General features: G+C 42.1%; 1 protein-coding gene across 2 annotated transcripts in view; it reads right to left on the bottom strand.

The window, feature by feature from the left end:
• Positions 1-23,646, bottom strand: part of SCN8A (sodium voltage-gated channel alpha subunit 8) — a 566,978-nt gene that overhangs the window by 225,142 nt on the left and 318,190 nt on the right. For both annotated transcript variants that reach the window (XM_078688933.1, XM_078688934.1), the window contains exon 15: positions 5,182-5,538. In XM_078688933.1, coding sequence (XP_078545059.1) covers positions 5,182-5,538 — 357 coding nt within the window. The remainder of the gene's footprint in view (positions 1-5,181; positions 5,539-23,646) is intronic.

Genomic DNA, 23,646 nt, shown 5'->3' with positions numbered 1-23,646 from the left:
CCTTTTATGGCTCAACAACATCTTTTGAAGGTGTGTTGACCACCTCATAGTGTCGGACAGACGGATGCCCAAATAATCAAATTCTTTGACCCTTTCCAAATGTACCCGATTTAATAATGGTGGTTTCCCAAGCTTTTTCGGAGGATTGAGGATCAAATATTTGGTTTTATCTGTATTAATTTCAAGGCCCCTTTACTCACAGAAGAGTTGAAAACTGTTGAGGAGAATTTGTAAGCCCATAGGCGACTTAGAGATGAGCAGGGTGTCATCGGCGAAGAGTAGGGTGGGAACTCTCCTGCCCGCCAGGGATGGTGAGTCGGTCGGATTTTCCAGAAGATGATCCACCACTCCGTTCACGTACAACGAGAACATAGTGGGGGCAAGCACACATCCCTGGCGGACACCCCTACTTACCGGTATTTTTGCTGTCTTCTCACCCTGCTTACCCCACCTCACCCGAGGAAAGTTCCCCGAATGGAGCTTAATCACCAAAGATAATAGATAAATGGGCATTACCAAATCAAGCAGAACCTTCCACCAGTGGCTCCGGGGGACAAGATCAAACGCCGTCCGCAGATCAATAAAGGCGAGATATAAGCTGCCTTTGCCCAATATGACCACTTTCCAATACAGAAGCATCAGTCTGAAGGTTTGCTCGATGGTCCCAGTACCCGACCTAAACCCAGCCTGCAGATCTGAAAGAATTTTATTGTCCTCTATCCATTGGAATACTCTCCCCAGAACCACCTTCCCTGCCACCTTCTGGGACGAATCGATTAGGCTTATAGGCCTATAATTCGCTGGGTCATCCCTATTCCCCTTCTTAAAGATAGGAACGACCTCAGCTCCCATCCATGAGTCAGGAAGGACTGCACCTCAATAGGAAGCATTGAGTAATGAAGAGATGAGTAGCCCCCATTCAGTCAAATTTAAACGGAACAAATCCCCGGGTACCCCATCCGGACCCGATGCTTTGTGGGGTACTAGAGAAGAAATTACCCTCTCCATCTCCTTAGGTGTAAAGGATTGAATTTCACTAAACTCAGCCGGACTCATTGGAGGCAGGACAAACAACCCGCCGAAGTCGGCCTGGGAGGAGGAGTAAAGTTTAAAGAAATGGTTAAACCATGCCTCCTCCGGGATATTACGAGTTAGCAAGGAGTCGACCGGCCTATTTCTTGACCTAACTAGATTCCAAACCCCTCGGGTCCCTCCCGGCACCAGCCTCTTTCAGGTCTAAACAAAACTGGTCATCCCACTCTTTTTTAGCATTATTAATGGCATTTTTGTAAGCCTTCCTAGCCACCCCAATCCTCTCCGAACTCTTAGACCTTACTGCTTCTATCAAGACCCTTTCGCCCTCCGACATTTCTTAGAATACCATCCATGAGACCCTCTAGATTCTCTACACAATTTCTTAGGAGGATCCTTATTGCGAATCACAAATAGCTCACCCAGAGCATCAATAGTATTGCAAAAAAGGGAGGAAACAGATGAAAAAGTAAGGGGACTACCACCAAGACTAGTCATAGCCTTGGACATAATTATGCCTATTCCATGGACCTTTCCCTCATCCAAACTGACCTTTTGCCACTTAAGTCGCCTCCCACAGTTAGCCGGACAAACTTCACCAGTTGTCCGCAAGACTGGAACTTCCCGCGACCGGGAAAGAGCCGTCAACATGGGCAAAAGCGACAAGGAAAGGGGATTATGATCGCTTTCTGTGGAAGGAATAAAAGCCATATCAGACATAAAAGCCCAAAGCTTATAATCCAATAAAAAATAATCTATTCTAGATGAATGGCCAACCCTATTAAATGTATGCGAACCATAAGGGTCCAACTTGGATCTGCCATTAGCCGCCCTTAAGCCATACTCAAGAACTAAGGCATTCAGCTGCATAGCACGTTTAGACCATCTTTTTATGGGTGCTAATGCTAGAGGTGGAATGCCCCTCCTCGTGTCCTCCTCTGCTATCCCAAGGATATCATCTGCAGGAAGGGGCTCGAACGTGCAGTTAAAATCACCTGCAACCAGAACGTACATGTTGGGAGTACACAAGCTAAGATCGCGTTCCAACCCCAATAAAATGGGAGAGGACAAGTCCCTACAGCCGCCTCTGGCGTAGATGTTAAAGATTTCTAAAGACCGGCCTCTAAAGGAACCACTAAGAGAGAGTCTCATTAAATCAAGTGACAGGGAAACACACTGCCTAACATCAAGCCCAAATGAAATGCTGACCCAGATAAGTAGGCCCCCGAAGGACGACCTTTTCCTGAGATAGAGGGAGTAGCCGGAACAAAGTGGGAGGTATACCCTACCTTATAACAAGGCTCGAGGCACCAGGTCTCCTGAAAAATACATATTCCAAAGGACTCCATGAACAAATTCCAGTCCGGATGATCTAGATTCTTGGCAATGCCCACTATGTTCCAGCTGACAATTTTCAGGGGACTAACAGTTTCTCCCTGATCTAATTGCAGCTGACAAATAGACGGAGGTACGACACCAGACACAGAAACAGAAGCTACGTCCCCCAAAGATGCACAATTGCTCTCCGGGTGGTCCAAAACCAAAGCATCCTTGCTAAAAGTACCAAAAAACTGGGTGGGCACAGGAGCCAGAGGGGAAAGAGACATCAATCCATCCCTAATCTGCACCATAGAACAACTCTCAGGCCTAACTATTGGGGCATGTGGCCTCCCCTCTGTGTGGGAAAGAGCTGCAGGTCAACAACCCCATCTCGGCCACTGAGGTGCTGGCCCAACAGAGTGTGAAAACAAGCTATGAGGAGGGAGTTTGTGGTTGGAATGCACCTTGACCCTACCCCCCCAGTTTGGCGTATTCACTTACTGCGGAAAGGCTTGACGAGGGTAAAAGTAGTTCAGCTCATGTGTATTGATTCCAGATTTACCATCTTTGGGAAAGTGATTACAGATAAAACCAGCTACTCTGTCGTCCTTAAAGTTTACTATTATACAATCTCCCCTCAGGTCTTTCGGCCTAGCACCCAACCAACTAACCCGTCTAACATGGAGAATAAGACCATCCAGAAAACTGGGTAACGGTCTATGTTCCCTCATCCAGAACGTGGTCTTATTTTTTAGTTCACCATAAGATTCGTGTTTGCCTGGCTCCAACACAGGAACCCCGGTCAAAACCACAACAAAGGGTTGGTAATCAGGGGGGAGATTAGCAAGGGGAGTAATAATAGTGGAACCCCCCCTACCCACTGTCTGCGTGTTAGGGAGCAAAACTGGATTTTGAGTAGGCCCCCCATTGGGTCCCTTACGAGCTATGTGTAAAACTAGATTTGTCGAGACCTAAAGGCCTTTTGGCCGTAGTGCGAGAGTTGTTAGTATTTACAGGGACTGTCGGTTGATCATGGGTACTAGGAACAGCTTTTCTAGGAAGGGCGGATGTAGATCCTAAGGGAGATACTGCTGTGCTCACGACAGGGGCCCCTACCCCCAGCATTGGGATTTGATCAGACGCATTATCCTGAATAGGAGTACTCTGAGGGGACGAGGTCACCACCTGCCCAGCTTCCCTGATTTTAATTTGAGAGAAAAGAAGTTGTCCCTGGTAGTTTGTTCAAAACTATCCAGCCTCTCTGCCAAACCCTTTACTCTTTGCAGGACTGGAGGATCAAGGATTTCATAAGATGTTCAATCTGAGTCAATGTGAGAATGACAGGATGGGGACCTGTAACAGGGTGAGGCCCTGTAGAAGGATGGGCATGCGGGCTTAAGGCCGGATGTTTGCCCAGTAAGCCAGTAGACAGGTCCCCCATCCGACCTTCTGGACTCATAAGACCCTCATTTACCTCCCTGCCCTGCACCACCTCACCCATGCTCCTCTTAGGGCAAATTCTAGACTTTTTTGAAGGTTTGGTGGTTCTCCCTTTTCTTGGGCTTTTTGTACGTTTCTTTTTGGAAGCAACTAAACCAACTGACCTCTTCGAAGCTGTTTCATTACCACAAGGGACTCTTTTTCCTGGGTAAGCGGAGACAAGGAGACCGGGGGTACAACTGACTCAACCGACCTCTCTTCAGGGATTGGGGCCGTAAGATCCATGGGCTTTAGAGTAGCAGACAACCTATCCAAACTCTTCCTTATAGCAGCGACTCTATGGTCATCCACCCCTGGGGAATCCAAAATCAAAGCCTCAGACACCTGAACAGGGGAAGTGGCTAAACCTATAGGACCCAAAGATGAACATTTGTGGGAGAGAGGCTCGCGGGAAAGACGACGCTCTGTAATAGCAATCTCCTTCTCGATAACCAAGAACGCCCTAGTAATAAACTGGTCCATTGTCCCGCTAATCGAGCCGCCCACCCCCTTCAACACTTTTCCTGAGCGTGTTGACATCAGAAACAACTAGGATAGGAAGAGGTAAAAGAGAGAACAAACTAGCTTTCACCCCAAAAATAGATCTATATTATAACAAGCAGTAAATCATTAGTGGTGGCAATGTCCGAACACAAACATGTACAGCCAGACCTTAACAGGGGGTAGCCCAGTCCAGTCTCCTAAGTCCTCTGGGGGCCTCAGAGGGCCCGCCCTTTGCCTCGGCTTAGCCCCGGGGTGCTCCCGCACGCTCCCGCGCAGCAGAAGAGGCTGTATAATAAGTACCAGACGGCAGGGGGGGGCGGTGCTCCAAGCCCCTCTGCAGGTGCGAGTGTCGGTGAGGCTCATGGGAGATGGAGTCCTTGTTTAAAGATGCACGTTGGATCGCGCCTATGCTCTGCTCCCCTCCAGACGTGAAAGCAAGTTCTTAATTAGCCCCAGCAACAAACTGTCGTCACCAGCGGGAAACGCACTCCACAAACACCTTATGCTGCGGCACCCCATACAGAAAAGACAATGCTAGACTTTAGGAACACAACCTGTTATTAATGACAGAGAATAAAATGTAGGGTTTCTGCCAGAAAATATACTTTTTCCTGGGAAAATCTGCTGCAAACACTTTTCTTGAGATATTTTGCAAAAGCATTTAATTTCACAGGTAGAATTATAATTTTACACAATTCAAGTCATAATGCAAACATGCAACCTTAATAAAGTAACACAGCAGGCCATAAGATATTTCAAGTGAAATGAAAGATAAAGGGTTAAGCAAAGGCAGTCAGGAAAATTTAGTTTTTACAATTAAAGGAAAAAAAGGAATTTGTTACGTACCACCAAGTTCCCGATGACCATGACCATCATGAAGACGCACAAGCACATGGCTTGTCCCGCCACCTCCATACAGTCCCACATGGTTTCAATCCACTCGCCACAGAGTACACGGAACACAATGAGGAAGGAATGGAAGAAGTCGTTCATGTGCCACCGAGGAAGAACACACTCCGAGTTGATTTTGCAGACACAATCCTTGTAACTTTTACCAAACAGCTGCATGCCTACCACAGCAAAGATGAACACGATGATGGCCAAAACCAAAGTCAGGTTTCCCAGGGCTCCAACAGAATTCCCGATGATTTTAATCAGCATATTTAAAGTTGGCCAGGACTTTGCCAGTTTGAAGACTCTTAGCTGCGAAGAGTGAAAAAAGATAAATCATTTAGTTTTTCTCATTGCTCGCTCTCAAACATGAAGTGAAAATAACATTTTAGTAATTAAACACTGAAAAAAAAACATGTCACGATAAATGTTGAGAAATACAGATCTTTTCTACATCCTATTTCAGGAGTTGAAATTCGACATACATATCAGTGCTGTGCAAAAAGGTTTTGTATAGAATAAACAATGCATACAAAAAGACCGAGCAAACTTAAAAGCAAATGAAACCACATACATTTAAAAGCAACAGTAAAATAAATTAAATTTAATTTTACACAAGTGTAGTCAAAACATAAGAAAATAAATTGAGCTAGACACATTTTAGTTCACACCAATGCTTTTATCAGTACATATTTCACAGTGGTAACTTCTTGCTCGCATTGTCAGTAGACGTTACAGATGAAGAACCCTCAAACTCCTTCACCCCACCTTCTCTCACCCGCCTAGCTCTTTGTAAAAGGGAGGACTCTTGAACATGCAGGTCCTTTAGGTTTCCTTGCAGCAGTTTTCATACCACTGACCAGACATGGTCTGTGAGGGTGATGAAAGCAGCTTGATAAACATCGCTGAAGGTACAGTAAAACTGACTAGAAAGTGCCAAGGTGCACATCTTTAATGAGTCACTCACTTTTATGCAAAGACACAACACTCTATCAGAGTTCTAGCCATTTGAAGCAAAGTGACAGAAGTGGACACAAGCTGCTTCACCAGTTTCTAAAATTGCAAATCCAATTGCCTGTGCTTGGAGGAACTGTTATCAACACAGCACGAACATAGTCTGTTTAAATAAAATGGAACAGTAATTTGTCAAGCTTGGGAGGCGTCCACTTGCTGTCATGGCAAGAAGACACAATAGCCAGTGCATGCTACCCAAAATGTCCTGCTGCAAGTGAATATTCCGAGGAAGGCTTAATCTAAGCACCACATAAGGTCACAACAGGCGTTAGTTTATGTAAAATTCGAACGGAAGTTGAGGGCTGCCGGGGCGTAGCAGAAAGGTGAAAGAAAACAAGTTACTTACCTGTAACTTCAGCTATCCAGTATTGGTATCTTTCATAGATTCAGGCCTGTATTTAGGCCCTACTACTGTAATTTACTTTTGGCACTGCTTTTTTATGTACCGTGGTACTCCCGCCTCGGCCTCGGGGAATGATTCAGGCATGTGAATTTATGAAAGATACCCCACTACTGGATAACTGTGTGAAATGTGGGTTAGCACGTGGTGTCACTATTCTTGGATGATGCTCTAATAATATATCGTTTATGGAACAATGCCTGCCCTACTATGAGCTACTATTAGTATATCATTGATAAGGATTCCGCTTAAATATATGTAATGAGGAGCAGACGTTTTCTGGAAGGACAGTCTGCTCACCACCATTGAGCTGTAAACTAGCATTAGTGCACACTTACAAATGGCTGGGCACTCTGTCATGCTGTCTGGAGAGTAAACGTTGCTAATTTTTCATTAGTCCATATTTGCTGGCTTACACTAACACACACTGGAGACATTTTAACAAGTTGTGAATGGCTAATGGCTTTCAAATAATTCTCATTTTGAAGAAGCGCAACACATGACCTATGATGTAATAGGCAAACACAAGGAGATGATGGACGGAGCGCTGAAACTTTTCAGACACTCACCCCCAGTCACAGATCTGGGTTGAATCCATCATCGTTCTTTAGCTCACTTCGCCATCTCAGTTTGGACTCAGCTATATGTAAATCAGTCTTGACCCTATTCCTCAAGGGAACAGGCCACCCAAACTGCCAAGCCAATTCCTCCCTGGACCGGAAACAAGCATTCTGGGACCGGTTTGATATAAAAGGAAAGAACCCAAGATTTGTGCATGTAATCATGGTTATGCAATGTCGCGGCTATGTCCTGCAAAATCAAGCACATTTTTAAAACATTATCTGCTTGGCACACAACTTCAACCATGCCCACAGACGATAACATGCTTTTACAAAAGTTAGACAAGCCTCACCTGAACTAATCAACCACACCAGCATCAGTGATCCCCAAGACTAGTCTGAAAATGTATTAGTAACGCCTTTAACTTTGGCCAGAGGCTGAAGGTGTTGCTAGAACATTACAAGAGCATGGCTTGCTAAATGAGTCGAAAGCACCATCCGAATTACCGTTCGGATTTTATCATCATTCCCCCGGGCAAATTTTAGTCCTTAACAGTGAATACATAGAGAAACGGAACTGTGCAGAACTAAGCCGGTTATTCTGTGATGGTCTATGCACCGGAGTTTGTCAAGATTTTATAAAAAAGGAATGGTGGAACTACAAACTAAGTAAGATCTCGATTTAAAAATAATCAAAAAGGAGCACTGAAAATGGAATACTAATCCACAGGCCCAACCATACAGAGACACTAAGACAAGAGCAAAAGATCACCGTAGCCGCCATTTTACATACAAATCAGCAATTAACAGTATTAAAAAGTGTAAAAAGAAACAACAGTATTACCCTCATGGAAGATTTCTCGCCCTTGGAGCATACAATGGATTATTTACATACACCTCAAATTTCACAGACAAATGTATTTGTATCAAAACAAGGTACTGTATAAAATGCATTAAAGAGAATATCAACAGTAAAGGAGTAGACAGATCCAACGTTTAAGAAGGGTCTCATGTTTGGTGAAGATAAAAAAAATACTTTTTAGAATGAAGGTAGCAATATTTATTCCAGAAAGACTCAGACACGGTGAGTATTTAGGTTGCTCCTGGAGGAGAGGAGGGAAGGTTTAGTTCTGATATCGACTGGAAGTGAATTCCATGCCATAGTCGTAAAATCAGAGAAGAATCTTTCTGGACCAATGAAGTTCTGAATCTAGGTCTCGTTCAGTGCCGTGTATTCTTCTTAGACGGGCGAAGATAGGAAGCAAGACATACGAGTATGAATGGTTGTTTTGTTGTACTGCTTTACAAACCTGGCAGAAAAGTTTGGAACTGATCCACACATTTAGTCCATGAAGCTTGCAATAGAAATGTGTTGTGGTTAAATTTCTGTGATTTAGTAGCCAGGCTGCTGAGTCGAGAATTGCTTTCAGTGGTGCCAAAGCTGCAAGTGCAACACTTACTAAGGGTGCATTTCCATAATCAAGTCTGAACATGATGAGGGCTTGTACATCAACTTTCCCGGGGACTGCTGACATAATATGTTTACCATTCTAGGCCAAGAGATTTTACAATGGGGGAAAGTGAGTAAGAGAAGGAATATACTTTCAAAAAATCCAATATTATTGGGACAAAGTTGCGCTTCTACTGGGAACGCAAGAGGAGGGAATGGGTTGAGCAGCAGGAATTTTTCTGACAATTAATTACCTTTGGTACGCCTTATCTGGTAGAGACTCTAGCCCTAGAATCCTTACCTTAGCATATTCCCCTGGGGTTAGACTGGATCTGAAAAATCTTAAGCAGTATCTCTGCGTGCCAGTAGGTGGTGTCTAGCGGCATCCACATCTGCAGTGTTGAAAGTGATATGCATTTGCCTATGGAGCCACCACCCAAGCACTCTAATAGCAGTTTCTTTTCATTAAATTTCCATGTCAGAAGCACGGAGCCACATCAGAATGCTAATTATTTATTGTATGGCACTAACTAAGGACCTACAGGGACCTTTCTAAGAAGAAAAACCAGTGGGCAGAAGCAGGGAGGTTGGGTAAGGAATCTGCAATTAGAGTCTCTACCAGATAAGGTGTTACCTGCTCATCTGACAGCGACTTCTAGTCGCAGATTCCTTACCTTAAAACAGATACCCAAGCAATGCGTCCCCAGGGGAGGTCTGTAAATTGGCTTGGGCCAAAGATTCCGGGAGGACCTAATGGGCAAAGTCCCATCATGACAGACCTGGGAGTAGTGTTTGGTAAATGTGTGCAGAGATTCCCACATAGCAGCCTGATATAAGTCCTGGAGAGAGAGTATGCAAGCTAACACAGTGGTCACAAACTTGACTCTGGTGCAGTGAGCTCTCAGGGCCTTAATATTTGGCCAATGTGTAGTAGCTTCACCTTGGCGAATTCATCGAAGAGTTGGTCATCCACCTGGTGTTCTGTGGTGCAAAAGTGGTGCAATCACTGTAGAATAACAACACTCTTTTTTAGTCCAAACGATGGAGTCTATCCTCCTGTTTAGTAGGGTGAGGCGGAACGAAGGAGGCCAGCAGGGTGATGCTTTGCCGATGTGGAAGTGAAAGGCCTGCATTCATATTCTGCATCGTCCGCACTGGAAGTGATGTCTCGGTACATATATAGGTGCCACCCAGGTGCGTCGACGTCAGTTACTTTTCATGACTTTCCACGCCAAAAGCGCAGACTCATGAAGATCACTGACTACTGGTGTGTCAAAACTGCAGCCCGATAGGGGTCAGCCCTCTCCCTAGAAATCCATTTGCCAAGCTGGGAGGATGGTTGCGTCAATAAGGAAGCTGCAGCTAGAAATAGTCTCTACCAGATAAGGTATAACTGAAGGCAAGTAACTTGTTCATCTGATAGAGACTTCTAGATACAGATTCCTTACCATTAAATAGATACCCAAGCAATAACATCCCCAGAGGAGGGTCTGAAAACTAATTTTAAATGAGAAAGTCCTGCAGGATCGAACGGACAAAGTGCCCATCCCCACGGTCCGGACTGTCCAGACTGTAATGTTTGGTAAACATGTGCAGTGAAGCCCACATTGCTGCCTGGCAGATATCCAGGACCGGAACTATGCTAACGCAGTGGTCGCATTTTTAGCACTGGTGAAAAGAGCTTGCTTTTATGGATCTCGGGAGTTGGATAGTTCACTTGTGTACTTCCTTGTGTATTTTCACACTGACATGAGAGCCAGGGTCAGATTTTGTGATAGGAAAAGTATCCAAAGATACAGAGGTTTGTAGAGACAAAGCTGTGTGCTCGCTCCCCTTTTATGTATTTTATATATTAAATGTCTTCATCCTTTTTTAATGGGAATTACGGGCGATGTTTCAAAGATCAGTGGGAGACTTGTACCTACATTTTTATATGCGAATGATGCAGTGCTTATGGCACACACTCGGAAGGCGCTGCATTCATTAGTGCATGCTTTTATTGAGTTAATGGCGTTACAGGATTTACATTTCAACATATCCAAGTCTCATATTATGGGCCCATGTGTAGCCAGCTCTCAACCCTATTGGTGAGCCCTAATTGGTTGACCAATCTAAGAACCTTACCGTATTTAGGAGTCACGTTCTCTGCTTCGCGGTCGTGGAACCTCAGCATTACCCAAAGCAAAGTACGACTATCCAAGGAACTTGGTTCCCTTCTTAGTCTTTCACAGCCCCTGGACAGTGGCCAATTGATGCCCCTGATGCAGATATATAAGTCTCAGTGTGTCCCTACTATGGGGCTGAAGTTTGGGGTAGCACGACTTCAGAGATACTTCAACGGGAAGAAAAGAGATTTTGTAGACCGACATTAGCATCCCTGATTTCAACTTCTCATTTTACTTGCCACAAAGAGCTGGGTTTGGGTCATCTTGAGGATTACGCAAGAGCCCTACCAATATTACTATGGCTGCAAATCTGGAAGAATGAAGATGCAGCCCTATCCAGAGAATTATAATGGACTGTCTCCCTTGTGACAATGGTCTTTAAATCCCTTGGTTGTCATTTGTTAAAATGGAAATTAGCAAAATCGGTCAGCACGGGCCTTTCGCTGAGCCAGATACATGTATAAGTCTTATTTTTTTAAATGTCACACTTGCACTTTGTGATCATGAGATTTGTTGACTAAGAAAAATGGATTGAAATATGCAGGTAATGGCATCTCAATCTCTGAAAGCTCTGAATTGCCCACACAAACTATCTTTGACTGTGGCTGGGACACTGGGAACGTTCACTCCTGTCCTGCTTAAAAGCTTACATCGTCAAATACCTGTTGTGTTAGCCCATTGGTTTAAAAATATATCTTACTGTTATTCCATGTGCTTGTGATGGGAAAACAGGTCAAACAATGATGCATTTTATGTTTTTCTATACATTTTATGAAAGCCAGGATGCTTTTAGTGCCACTTTGAAAAAAAGAGTTATCAAAATATTAGGCATGTTAAAGACGCATTTAGGCTTCTCCTGCAACTATCTGACAAAGAGGTTTGCTTCCATGTGGCTGCTTCTTGAAATATGCTGTAAGGGCTGAGGCACTATGCTGCTATAATTATGTTGAGTTGTGCTACTATTCATCTTTTAAATGTTGTATGATATTTTTAAATGTCTTCTTCTAACGGATGTATTTATTTATATTACTTTTATGGGTGAAATTTCACCTGAATAATGTTTATTTGAATTGAACTGAACTAGATTGAGGTTGCTTATTGGCCATTGCATAGCAGATTTTGATGCAGAGCACGGCCCATCTCAGGATGGAGCACTTCGGCACTGCCCGACCTTTCTTTGCACCAACAAACCCCACAAAGAGTTGGCCGCCCACTTGGAACTCTCAAGTGTGGTAAAGGTAGAACAACAACGCTGTTTTTGGGAGCAGATGATGGAGTCGCTCCTCTTCTTTAGAGGATGTAGAGGAGCATAAAAGGTAGGCAAGGTGATAGATTGGCCTACATGAAATGGGGGGACCACTTTTGATAGAAAGAGGCCCTTGTGCAAAACATCAGTTTGTCAGAATGGACTGAGAGGTAAGGCAGATTAGGTGAGAAGGCCTGCAGCTCACTCACTATAACGCATCCAAGGACAGAGGCCAGGATCTGATTCTTACCTGCTTGTTTGTGGAATGTGCATCATGGTAGTGTTGTCTATTTGCACAACACCGTTTTGATGTTAATGTGAGCAGAAAATCCTTCAGCACTAGGTGAACAGCTCTAAGCTCCAGGAATTTGACATTGTAAGAGTTCTAGTTTGACAGGCCATGTTCTTTGGACAGACAAATTGCCCAGGCGCACCTGCCTACTTAAAATCAAGACCTCTCTCACTAATGCCTGAGATGGTAGGCTCTGTTGCAACGGAATGCCCAGGAAAAGATCGCTGCTCTTGCACCACCATGCACATGTCAATCTCAGTCTATCTATTTTCTATGACCACTGATCTCCCAGGCTTGTGGACTATGCATCATATGCAATTGGGCATTCCAAACAATAGCAGGAAGCCATGAACCCAGAAGTTACGAGATTTGATGTGCAGTCGGATTCATAGTGCCATACTGACATGTCAGTAAAATAAATGGCACTTTGTTCTCCGAAGGTTACACTTCTCTTTGAACAGTGACTAGAACTTCTCATAGAAATGTTATCATTTGGACTAGTGTCATGATTGAATTCTGATAAATTATTTGCAGCACCAGCAGATGAAGTCTTTTGTCAATTTAATTTGGGCGTTTGCCTGTATTAGCCAGTTTTCAAAGTATGGGTATATGAAAATATTTTGGTGGCGAAGGTGGGTCGGCACCAATGCCATGCATTTGGAGAAAGTCCGAGGCGTATATACGGTCGCAGGGAAGTTCATGTTGTGGCTTGGATCAGGTTGCTATGTGTGGAATATCATGTATGTCACTTCATGATGGCATAGTATTCTATGCACCAATGGGTTCTAGGGTTTGAACAAGCGACAGTAAGTTGGAAGATTGTTCGCTGTCTCCAAAGGTTTGTGGTCTAATGCTGTAAGCTTCAAATAAACTCTGAAGTGGTATCATTGCTGGAACTTTACATTGAGGATGAGGAAGAAAGGGCACTATGCTTGTGTGTGCAGAGGGACTACACAACAGGGTGTGAATTGTGTGGAAAAGAATTGTGTTAAATGTGAGAAATTATAGAATGCTGATCCCATTGAGATGCCAGAATGTGAGACTGTAGTTGGTGGGAAAAGAATATATGTACTTACTGACTCAGCATACTATATACTATGGTTGGTGACAAAAATTGGGACTCAATATTTGGAAATGAAAAAATCCCATTATAAACCCTTGACATAAATCCTATGGGGTATGGTGGTAAGAAGAAAGATGTGCTGGGATATTTTCTAATGAAGATTCAATTTGCTGATCGAAAAACAGTGGGAAAAGTATACGTGGCAAAAAGGGGTGATAACCTCTTGATTGGAGACATCAAAGGGACGTGGTGATAACGCCATCAAAATACTAAACAGAAAGCCTTATTAATGGCAAATGAGGAGTTACCGGATGAAATGTTTTTCAAAATTTCCTAAAGTATTTGGTAATGATTTGGGATTACTGAGAAATCTTGAACATAAGCTTGTTCGGAAGAATGGTGCAGTGGCAGGTGTACCTAAATTGAGGACAGTTCCTCATATGTTGCTAGCCCCAATAGAGCAAGAAATAAAAAAATTAAAAGAGAAAGGTGTGATTGAAAAAATTAAGTGTTCTGAGTGGTTTGCCCTTATAGTGTTCACTCCCAAGAATGGTGGAAAGGAGTTTCAAATGTGTGTTGATCTGAGGGGGTTGAATAAACACATCTGGGTCGACAGCCAGACATTACTGAACATTTTTTAAATGGTGCAGCTGACGCAAAAGTATTCAGTGTGATGGACTGGTACTTAGCTTACTGCCAGGTTATGCTCCATCCTGACTCTAGACCTCTGACATCTTTTGTTACCCCTCTGGTCACATTCATGTTCATTTGTGTGCCTTTTGGTCGTGCTTCATCTGGGACATGTTTCCATAAGGTTATGAAGAAAGTGTTAGAAGGATTGGACAAAGTGTTTTTTTCCCAGGATGTCTAGTTCATGGCAAGGATAAGCAGGAGCATGATAGTATAGCATGAAATGTGTTGGAGCAGTTGCAAAAAGCAAGGTTCGTTATTAAATAGGAGAAGTGTCAACTGTGACTTACCTGGGACACACCATCTCAGGCGAAGGTATAAGTCTAAGAATTGATTTAGTGAACAGTGTATTATTTGGGCCCCCAAAACAGAAAATAAAGATCAAGTGCGCTCATTTCTGGGGTAGCAGAATTTTGTTCAAAATTCATTCAACATTTTGCCTATCTTTCTAAGCCATTTAGGATCCTACTCAAAAAGAGTTCTCAATTCAGTTGGACTGAGGAGTGTGATTAAGCTTTCAAGAGTACATTGGAAAGTTACCAACTTTGGAACATTTTGATGCCAGTAACAGAATAATTCTATCAACTGATGGCAGCATCAAAGGCTTAGTGGCAGTGTTGGCTCAAGTGGTCAGTGGGGGCTAAAGGTGGTGGCTTTTGCCTCTCATTTATTAAAGGGTGCTGAAGAACGGTATTCCTTTACTGTGCGAGAGGCATTGGCTGTGTATTGGGCAATTCTCCACTTTAAACTTTTTTGTGGGGTATACCTCTCAAGGCAAGGTCAGATCGTCGACCACTTACTTATATCTTCTTCAGCAGAGAGACTGAAAATGTGTCCCTTAGGATTAGATGTTGGTCAGAAGGATTGTCTTGTCACAATTTCATTGTTGAGCATGTACCAGGTACAAAAAATAGTATGGCGAACTGACTATTGAAGTTGCCAATTGATCATTGTGAGGAAAATCGTGAAAGTGCATTAGTGAATTGGGTATGTGAGCCAGCGTTGGATGACAAAGAATGGGTGAATGCCAATTCATATCATTCAGATTTGCTGGTATTGAATGAGTTCATTGTGAAAGGGTGGCAGGCAAGAAAGAAATACTGTCCATCTTAGATGGATTATTTAGTGTTAAGGATGAACCAACCCTAGTGGAAGGAAAAATATTCAGGGGGAAACGTGTGGCACCCCCAACAGTTTTGAGAGAAAAATTGATTAATTTGGCCCATGAAGGGCATTTAGGAAGGAACATGACAAAAGCTAGACTAGGTGAATAGTATTGGTAGCAGGGAATGGATAATGAGGTAGAAGGGGTTGTAAAAGACGTTTGGCATTGAACAAATAAAGATGAAAAAAAACCTCACACTGTTCTTCTTCCCCTGGTTGGTGATCCAGTAGAGGCTTAAGTCTAGACATCGCTGGCCTCTTTGATATAATAGCTCACGATAAACGGTATGTAATATTATTGGTATGCAGCATTTAGAACGCAAGCATTACCACGGAATACCGTTACAACACGGGCGTAACAACGAAAGTTGTTACCACGCATTGCACTGGGGGGCGCTCAAGGATAGTACATGATTTAATTTACTATCCCAACACCTTCCCTACTATCCACGGGGACTGGTGTTGGAATAGTAAATTAAATTAATCAATTTTGCGCCCCCCAGCGCAATGCGTAGTAACAACTTTCGTTGTTACGAACGCGTTGTAAAGGTACGCGTTGTCAATGTATGCGTTCTAACGTCATACATCCAATATTATTAGTAGATTACTCATCTAAGTGGGTAGTCACCAAATGTGTGTCTTTTATAAATGCCAAGACAGTCATTGAATTTTTGAAAGAGGAATTCTCTAAGCAAGGTGTTCCTAAAAGTCTTGCCACAGGTAATGGAGTATAATTTGTGTCACAGGAAATGAGAGATTTTCTCAAGGAACTGTTCATAGTACATTTCAAGATAGCTTTTGATTCACCTCAAGCTAATGGTTTAGCTGAGAGTATGAATAAGACAGAGAAGAGCTATGCGCAGCGTGTACTTCTTAATAAGAAATCCCTGAAATATGTGTTGAGAGAAATGTGATGGGCACACGGTGCGAGGTCTAATATTGAGACATCAATATCTCCATTTGCTTCACTTAGAGGTTGGAAACCTCACAATAAACTTAACTCAGTCTGGTTAAAGTTGACCACAGAATTAGAGTGACATAATTCTAAAGAAGATCTGGTTTTGCATAGATGGGAATACTAAGACATGTATAAAGTGTATTTTGATGCAAACAATTGTATAGAAGAAAGAAGGTGGGAAGTGTGTGATAAAGAAGGGGCGTTCAAAATTCATAGTACAATTTTAAAATAACTTCAATTTAAAAAACTGTTGCAATTTTGGATTCATGAGATGTTTGGAGCATGTCCATGGTAATAAAACTGGATGAATCAACTTTTCAAATTGTGCAATCTAGGAATCATACTATTTAGAACCTGAGTTGTATTAAGTAACTTATAACAAGAAGGATGAAATTCAAGCCTGGTTGGCAAAAAAGACTATATACTGGATTAGCCTTTAGATAACAACTAGCGTCAAGTTCATGATTTAATATTATACAATATTGCAATGTATTTCTACATTTTATACGTTTGATTTGTTACAATGCATTTTCGCCTTCTTTTTAGGTATTGGTTATTATCGTTATACTTTAGGCAATCTTTTGTTATAGTTTTAATTTTTTGTATACCATGCAGGCCGGGAAGGGGATCGGGAAACATCGAAGGTTGTTTGTAAAAGGTGAACCACTAGATAGAACAATAACCTACCCATACCTGGGAGTAGTAATAGATGAGAAGTTCAAGTGGAACCCAGCGGTCAATGCCAGGAAACTTACCTTTCTGAGGGAAATTGTCTCACTAAAAGCATTCTCACAAAGGCTGGGCCAACGTCCAATACAAGAAATGATAAAAATATACAATGCAAAATGCATATCTACAGCAATAGATGGGGCGGGACTATGGGGTTTTGTAAACGTGGATGTGATTCAAAAGATTGAAAATTCTTTTTTAAGATACCTACTTGCGATCCCAAGGAGTACCTCCACATATGCATGTCATACAGAACTGGGATTAGACTATATAACAGACATTATAAAACTACAGCCAGTAATGTTGTGGCGTAGAATATGGGTCACTGATCAATGCCATCTCACGAGATCCATTATTGAAGACACTCTGAGCCTTGACCAATGTAAAAAAATCAAATGGTTAGCCTTTGTCAAAGCAACACTAGCGGACTTGGGCTATAAAAAATACTTTGACTATCCTTCTAGGATAAATTAAATTTCTAAGGTGGACCTAAAAAAGGAATGTCTCGCACATCTGAGACAGCTACGTTTAGTAACAGAGATCCACAAACAATCTGTACAACAAACCATACTAGTGCAGACTGTCTTTGCATCGTAACCCTATTTGTCTTTTAGTCTAACCCAATACGAAAAAATGCTGTTAACTCGTTTAAGGCTTGACATGTTTCATTTGTTAGTCTCCTTCCCAATCCAAAATGACTGGGCGTCAACACGGTCATGCTGTCCGTGTGATTTGGTATCTACACAATCAACCATACACACTATTTTATTTTGCAAATTCTTTGTAGAACCCCGTAGACATTGGTTACTCCCCATTCTAAAAATTTTGGGGGCTTCGTCAATGCCGCCCTGCATTCTTGGCACTCCAATATTTAGAAAATGAAAAATACGCCAAAGCAATTGTACGTTTTCTCAAATTTTGTATTCAACATCGTCGCAACCTATGAACTGTCTTGACTATGAGCGACATTAAGAAGGAGTACAAATCCTCAGGTTCTCAGACGAATGATAAATTGTATGTCACATTTTGCTGTTTTTTAACTGAGTTGTCTTTTTAAACCAATTCTTTTTTAAATTGTTTTTAGTATCCCAAAATTGTGATTTTATTATATAATTAACTTTGTAAACTGTATTTCATGAACTTTTATGGTGTCCTTATCAAATGAACTACCGAATAAAGTATTTTTTGATTTGATTTGTATATTGCATTGAAAATTGTAAGGGGAAGATATATGATGGCATGGCAGGTTGCTATGTGTGGAATATCATGTATGTCAGTTTGTGATGTCAGTATTCTATGCACCTGTAGGTTCTAGGTTTGAACAAGGGAAGTTTAATTTAATTAAATTTAATTGCGGGTTTATATAGCGCTAGGAATCGACTCCCGGAGGAGTATCTCCACGCTTCGACCGCTGGGGAACCCGTCCTGGCTCACCCTGAGAGATGGTCCCTGATGGGTATCTCTAAGGTGCGACCAAGCATCCCCGGCGGTCTGGGAGGGCCGTTGTGAAGATGAGGCAAGCTGATGCCCAGAGTTGCCGAGTGTGGTTTCTGACTAGAGTAGGCACCGAGGCGAGAATTATCGAGTCCGCTGACCCTGGTCCACGACCCTGCCGCGTCGGGAATCGAACCCTGGTCCCGGGCTGTTCTCTGCTTACGGGTCTGCTGCCTCTAACCAGTGAGCCACACTTCTCCACTAGTTGGTTAGTTGGTAGATTGTTTGCTGTCTCTAAGGATTGGTGTTCTTATGCTGTGAGCTTCAAAGAAACTCTACAAATCATCTTTTGAAGTGGTATCATTACTGGGACGTAACAGTTTATCTGCAAATTTCTGCACCGTTTCTGATAAGGAACGATCATATCTTCCTAGGAGAGCCGTAGCACTACTGGCTTGTGAAGGATGGTCTGTGGATTTTCTTTCCAGTCTCATCCATACTTTTGTTCTCTCTATCAAAGACAAGAAGTTGTCCACCTGCTCAAGTACATTTCTTACAAGCCACACCCACAAAGAGTCTGGTTTTAGATCAATAAGGAGGAAGGCTGGAACTTACGCCAGAGGCATATATATTTTGTAAATTAAACAACTTAGACGGTCCACAGTGAAGTGGCTGGTCAACACTGTAGTGTCTGGTACCACAGGGTTTATTAACAGAACTCTCACACACCAACCTAGTTGGTGTCATGCTTCATCATCGGGTTCCCAGCTGAGTAGCCGAATGCTACTCAGCTGTGCTGCTACACCTGACTACAGTGGAGCTGTTCTTTTAAAATGTTTTTGTGTGATAGTGATGAAGTGGTGTAGTTTAAAAATACCTCTGGGAAACCCACTAATAGTTACTTTATTTCCAGTGGCCCAGGGTATATTAAAAATGACGAGTGGACAATATTGTAAGACTTGTAATTTGTGTCTTAATTATCCTTGGTCTACATGTTTCAGCTCTCATTAAAAAAATTAAAATGAGCTTTCTTCAGGACCTATCTACAATAAATATAGGTGAAAGTGAAAAAAAGTGTGTGGTAAAACGATTTTTAACCACGCGTTAATGCATCTTTTGCACACGCGCTAAGCTGTGCATTATATGCTTTGTGAACTGCCTGTAAATTTGGTCCTCTACTGTGCGTATTCCTGTGAAAAGAAATTAGGACAAGACGAGGCTTTCTCCTCCTTTTTTCTCCTTACTAAGCATGTCCTTCTATTTCCCTCTTAGCCTAAGTCCCTCGCTATTTGAGAGGATTCTTTTTAGGTTGAAGCCTACTAGGCAGTGCAGATGTCTGGTTTCTCTAACAACATCTTGAGGACATTCCGAAAGCTTCACTAGGATTGTATTTCGTCCCATGCTTATCATTGGCTTTGTAATTTGTAACTCACTTTTGCTCGCTTTGTATTTGCTGGCTTTATTTGTTTTAGGTTGTCTAGCTCAAATTCGTCCCTTCTCTTGCCCAAACCCATTTTACTGTATTCGATCACCAGTGCTCGATTTCTGTAAACCGGCTTTTTAATGTTGTTTTTATCACATCTGCTGTGCTTTCAAAGACTAATGTCAAATGTTACGCTCTGTCTACCAGGGAGCTTGGTGTTTACTTTCCTTTCTCTGACTTCAAAGTAAGAGGATTTATGTGACAATCATGCTGGCTCTGGGGAGCGCTTTAGGAAGGCTGTAAGATTTTATTTTTGTTCTAGCACATAACATTTAAATGTTTGTAAATGAACTGTGCAGATATTTCAGAAACAGAAAACCCCAAATTAAGCACATTATTTGGTCATTTTAAAGTGTGGTGGAAACAAATATTTTAAAAAGATCGAAATAAATCAATACAATAGATTATGACATTTACCACACATTATCGTTTATGCGCTGTATTCTTTTATCCATAAAACTGTATGTGTCTGTGAATATTTAATGGTGATTCCAATTGAAGCATAGCAGTCTGTAACACAATTGGGCTACCACACTATGCATATTATGCTCTACACCACTCCTGTCTAAGCCACTCCACAGTGTATGACTGCACTTTACTCTGCACAACTCCACTCTTCGCCACTTCATTAAACGCCTCTCTATTATACACCACTCTACTCTATGCCAATGCACTCTGCTACGCACCACTGCACTCTACGCGCTGCACCACTGTATACAACTCTACTATGCAACACTGTACCCTATGCCACTGCACTGTATGCCAATGCACTCTACTCTGTGCCACTGCACTGTACACCACTTTACTAAAAACGAATGCACCTTACGTCACTGCACTCTATGCCAACTACTCTACACCACTGCACTCTGTGCTACTATACTCTGCAATACTCTATGCCACTATAAGCTACTCTGCAACACTTTATGCCACTGCACTCTATGCCATTGAACTCCAAGCCACTCTATTGACTCTGCACCACTTTAATCTTTGCCACTGCTCCCTACGCCCCTCTACTTTGCACCACTCTACGCCACAGTGCTGCTAATTTGGAAAAGGGGTAAGTGTTAGTGACAATGTTGCTTGATTTTTAACAATTTTTTTTAACAAAAAGGCCTAATCGAGACAGAAATATTAAAGCATCCTATGTTTTTACTGTATTAGTCTTGAATTTTAAGTCCTTAACTTGTTATTAACTGTACATTGGTGTGCTAGGGCGTCGGAAAAAGTTTGGGGATCGGCTGATCCAAATTTGTAGGTGTTGGATGATTGCCTCCTCCCTAGGCACCCAAAAACGAGAAGTATTGGATAACATAATATTAACCGTCATTTGTGAGCGCCAGTTATATCCGGGGGTATAATCATTCCAACAATTCTCTCAAAGCAACATGGGATTAGAAACCTTGGGCCAAATGTATCAAACAGTTTTACCCGTTCTGTGCCTTTGAGAAAATGTGTTCGTACATCTGGCCCCTTATCTTTTAAAAGATACAGGCTGCCTTTTCCCTTAGCTCTTTTAAAGTTGAGTCCACCAGGCCTCCTTTTTCTAAATTTGTCCAAAACTCAGTCAGCAATTGTAAAACTTGGACGCTTCAGTGCAGTATTTTTTAGGAGGGCTGAGACAGGAATTGTGCTAAAATCAAGCAAAATAAATCTGCCAGGGATAAGCATGACGTATGCTGTTTTCGTGAATCTGATTTGTAATTTAAGCTTCTGGGGGTTCCGCATGAAGCTGGAAATCATTCTAACATTTTGCTTCAATGAAGATCTTCTGCTGTAGGACTTCTATTGTCATGAAGCAGGCAACCACTCTACGCCTTCAAAAGACAGCTACTGCACAATGAGAACGTATCATTACGGGACTGTTTCCCACTCTCCATGTCTCTGCCACAACCTCTAATGCCGAGAGGAAAACAGCTGCCTCTGGTAAACTGCCACAACCTGTAACTTTAGAATCCCTCCTGCAAAACAACTGTACCATCCTCTGTCCCTGGCAGAGTCACAAGCCTCAATAGCCCTTTCCACAACAAGGGCACACAATGATTGATTCCTCACTGGGCACAGGGTGCCCTCTATATCACTATCAACTGAGGGAGTGAATGACTCAAGAGCAGCAAAGTACTCCAGTAGGAGAACCACCGCCTCACCTACAGGGGACAGGTACCGCATATAAGACCCCGCTGGTGTCTGGTGCCACAACTAGGGGAGCACGCTGGAAGGAATTATGCCGGCTTTCCAGTATGATCAGCTCCACCCCACAAAGATAACAACACAACAGAGTTTAGAGAAATAAGCACAAAAAAAAAAATTCTAAGAAATGAGAAGGATTCAATAAAAAAAAAGAAATCTGCTCCTTGATTTCTAAAGCTTTTTACCCTTCTGACAAAGGTATTGGTTATTTATTTAAAACTAAGGACAGATATGCCAATCTTTGCCAGCAAGTGTCCAGTCCTGAGCATAAGTAGATAAATAAGAGCCGTGAAGCAGAAACACAAGCAGCCGAAAACAGGGCTGACGGGACTGAGGACACAGGAATTGTTTCTTTTTATTATCTGACAAGCTCTCATGTTAGTCATTTGTGAAGATGGATTGCTTCAACTTAGATGCTCTAATCATGCTGATGACATTACAAGCAGTCTAAGTTATTGAAAATGAAAAACAGACCACAATAATGCTCTAATCGAACAGTCAACCCTGAAAGCTTTACAGCACTCAGGCACAAGCTTTCTGGGTATTTCCAAAAATTATGCCCAAATAACTTCAATAGTGAAGGAACTTCACTGGCTACCCATGGATGTCAGAATTAAGTTCAAGCTTGTATGCCCTACCCTCAGAGCTCTCAAACAACAAACAGTGCCAAAAACCTCAAAATCAAAGACGTCATTTGGCGAGACTGAAAAAGATTCATGTGCCACTACGCTGCCACCAAATACTTGTCAGATGTGGCACCCTCCTTGTACAAATCACTACCTGATCGTTAAGCATGTCAAGAAATCTTTACTCTTTTCCAAAAAAAGTGATGGCTGGTATTCAGCTCCCATCGAAGAGTTTTACCGATGTATAGCCTTCCCTCAACACCTTTTGTTTCTTTTCCTTTATTGCCTCCACTCCCACCTGTCTTTCCCTTGTTCTCTATTTTAAAAAGATGGGGTAGCACCGGGCTCTGTGCTATTAATACAAACAAATTGTGCGCTAATCATATCCATTGGCTAACTTAATAAACACTGTGACTGTCCAATTACAAGGATATATTTCATTTTTATTGATATTTGTTTTTTTCCAATATAAAAATATACAAGATATATAATATTCGTTTATCTGATGTATACAGAAATTGTCACACTGTAATCAATTTCATACAAAAACTTCATGCCATATATAGATGATGAGGTATCTCTCAATAAATTTGTCATGTACATCAATGAAAACACTTACAATCTTAGTTTCACATCTCATCACAGCAAAAGCAGTGTAGATTTTCTAGACATTACCCTATTTGTGAACAATGATAAATTGGAAAGTAAGTTATTCCGAAAAAGCACTGCTTGTAATGCAGTTTTGCATGCTAGCAGTGCCCATCCATCTGCACAAATTAATGCAATTCCATTCGGAGAGATGACGAGATTGCGACGCAACTGTAGTCGTGAAAATGATTTCCAAGGCGAGATAAGTAACCTCAAACAACGTTTTATAGTAAGAGGATATGATAGGGCAATATTAGATAAAGCACATGATCGTATTAACAAAGTAGCGAGATCTGAAATCCTTAAACAAA

The sequence above is a fragment of the Lissotriton helveticus genome, chromosome 1_1 (assembly GCF_964261635.1).
Source record: "Lissotriton helveticus chromosome 1_1, aLisHel1.1, whole genome shotgun sequence".
Taxonomy (NCBI): Eukaryota; Metazoa; Chordata; class Amphibia; order Caudata; family Salamandridae; genus Lissotriton; species Lissotriton helveticus.
Note: the sequence above shows the minus strand (reverse complement) of the source record. Positions and strands in the feature narration are given on the sequence as shown.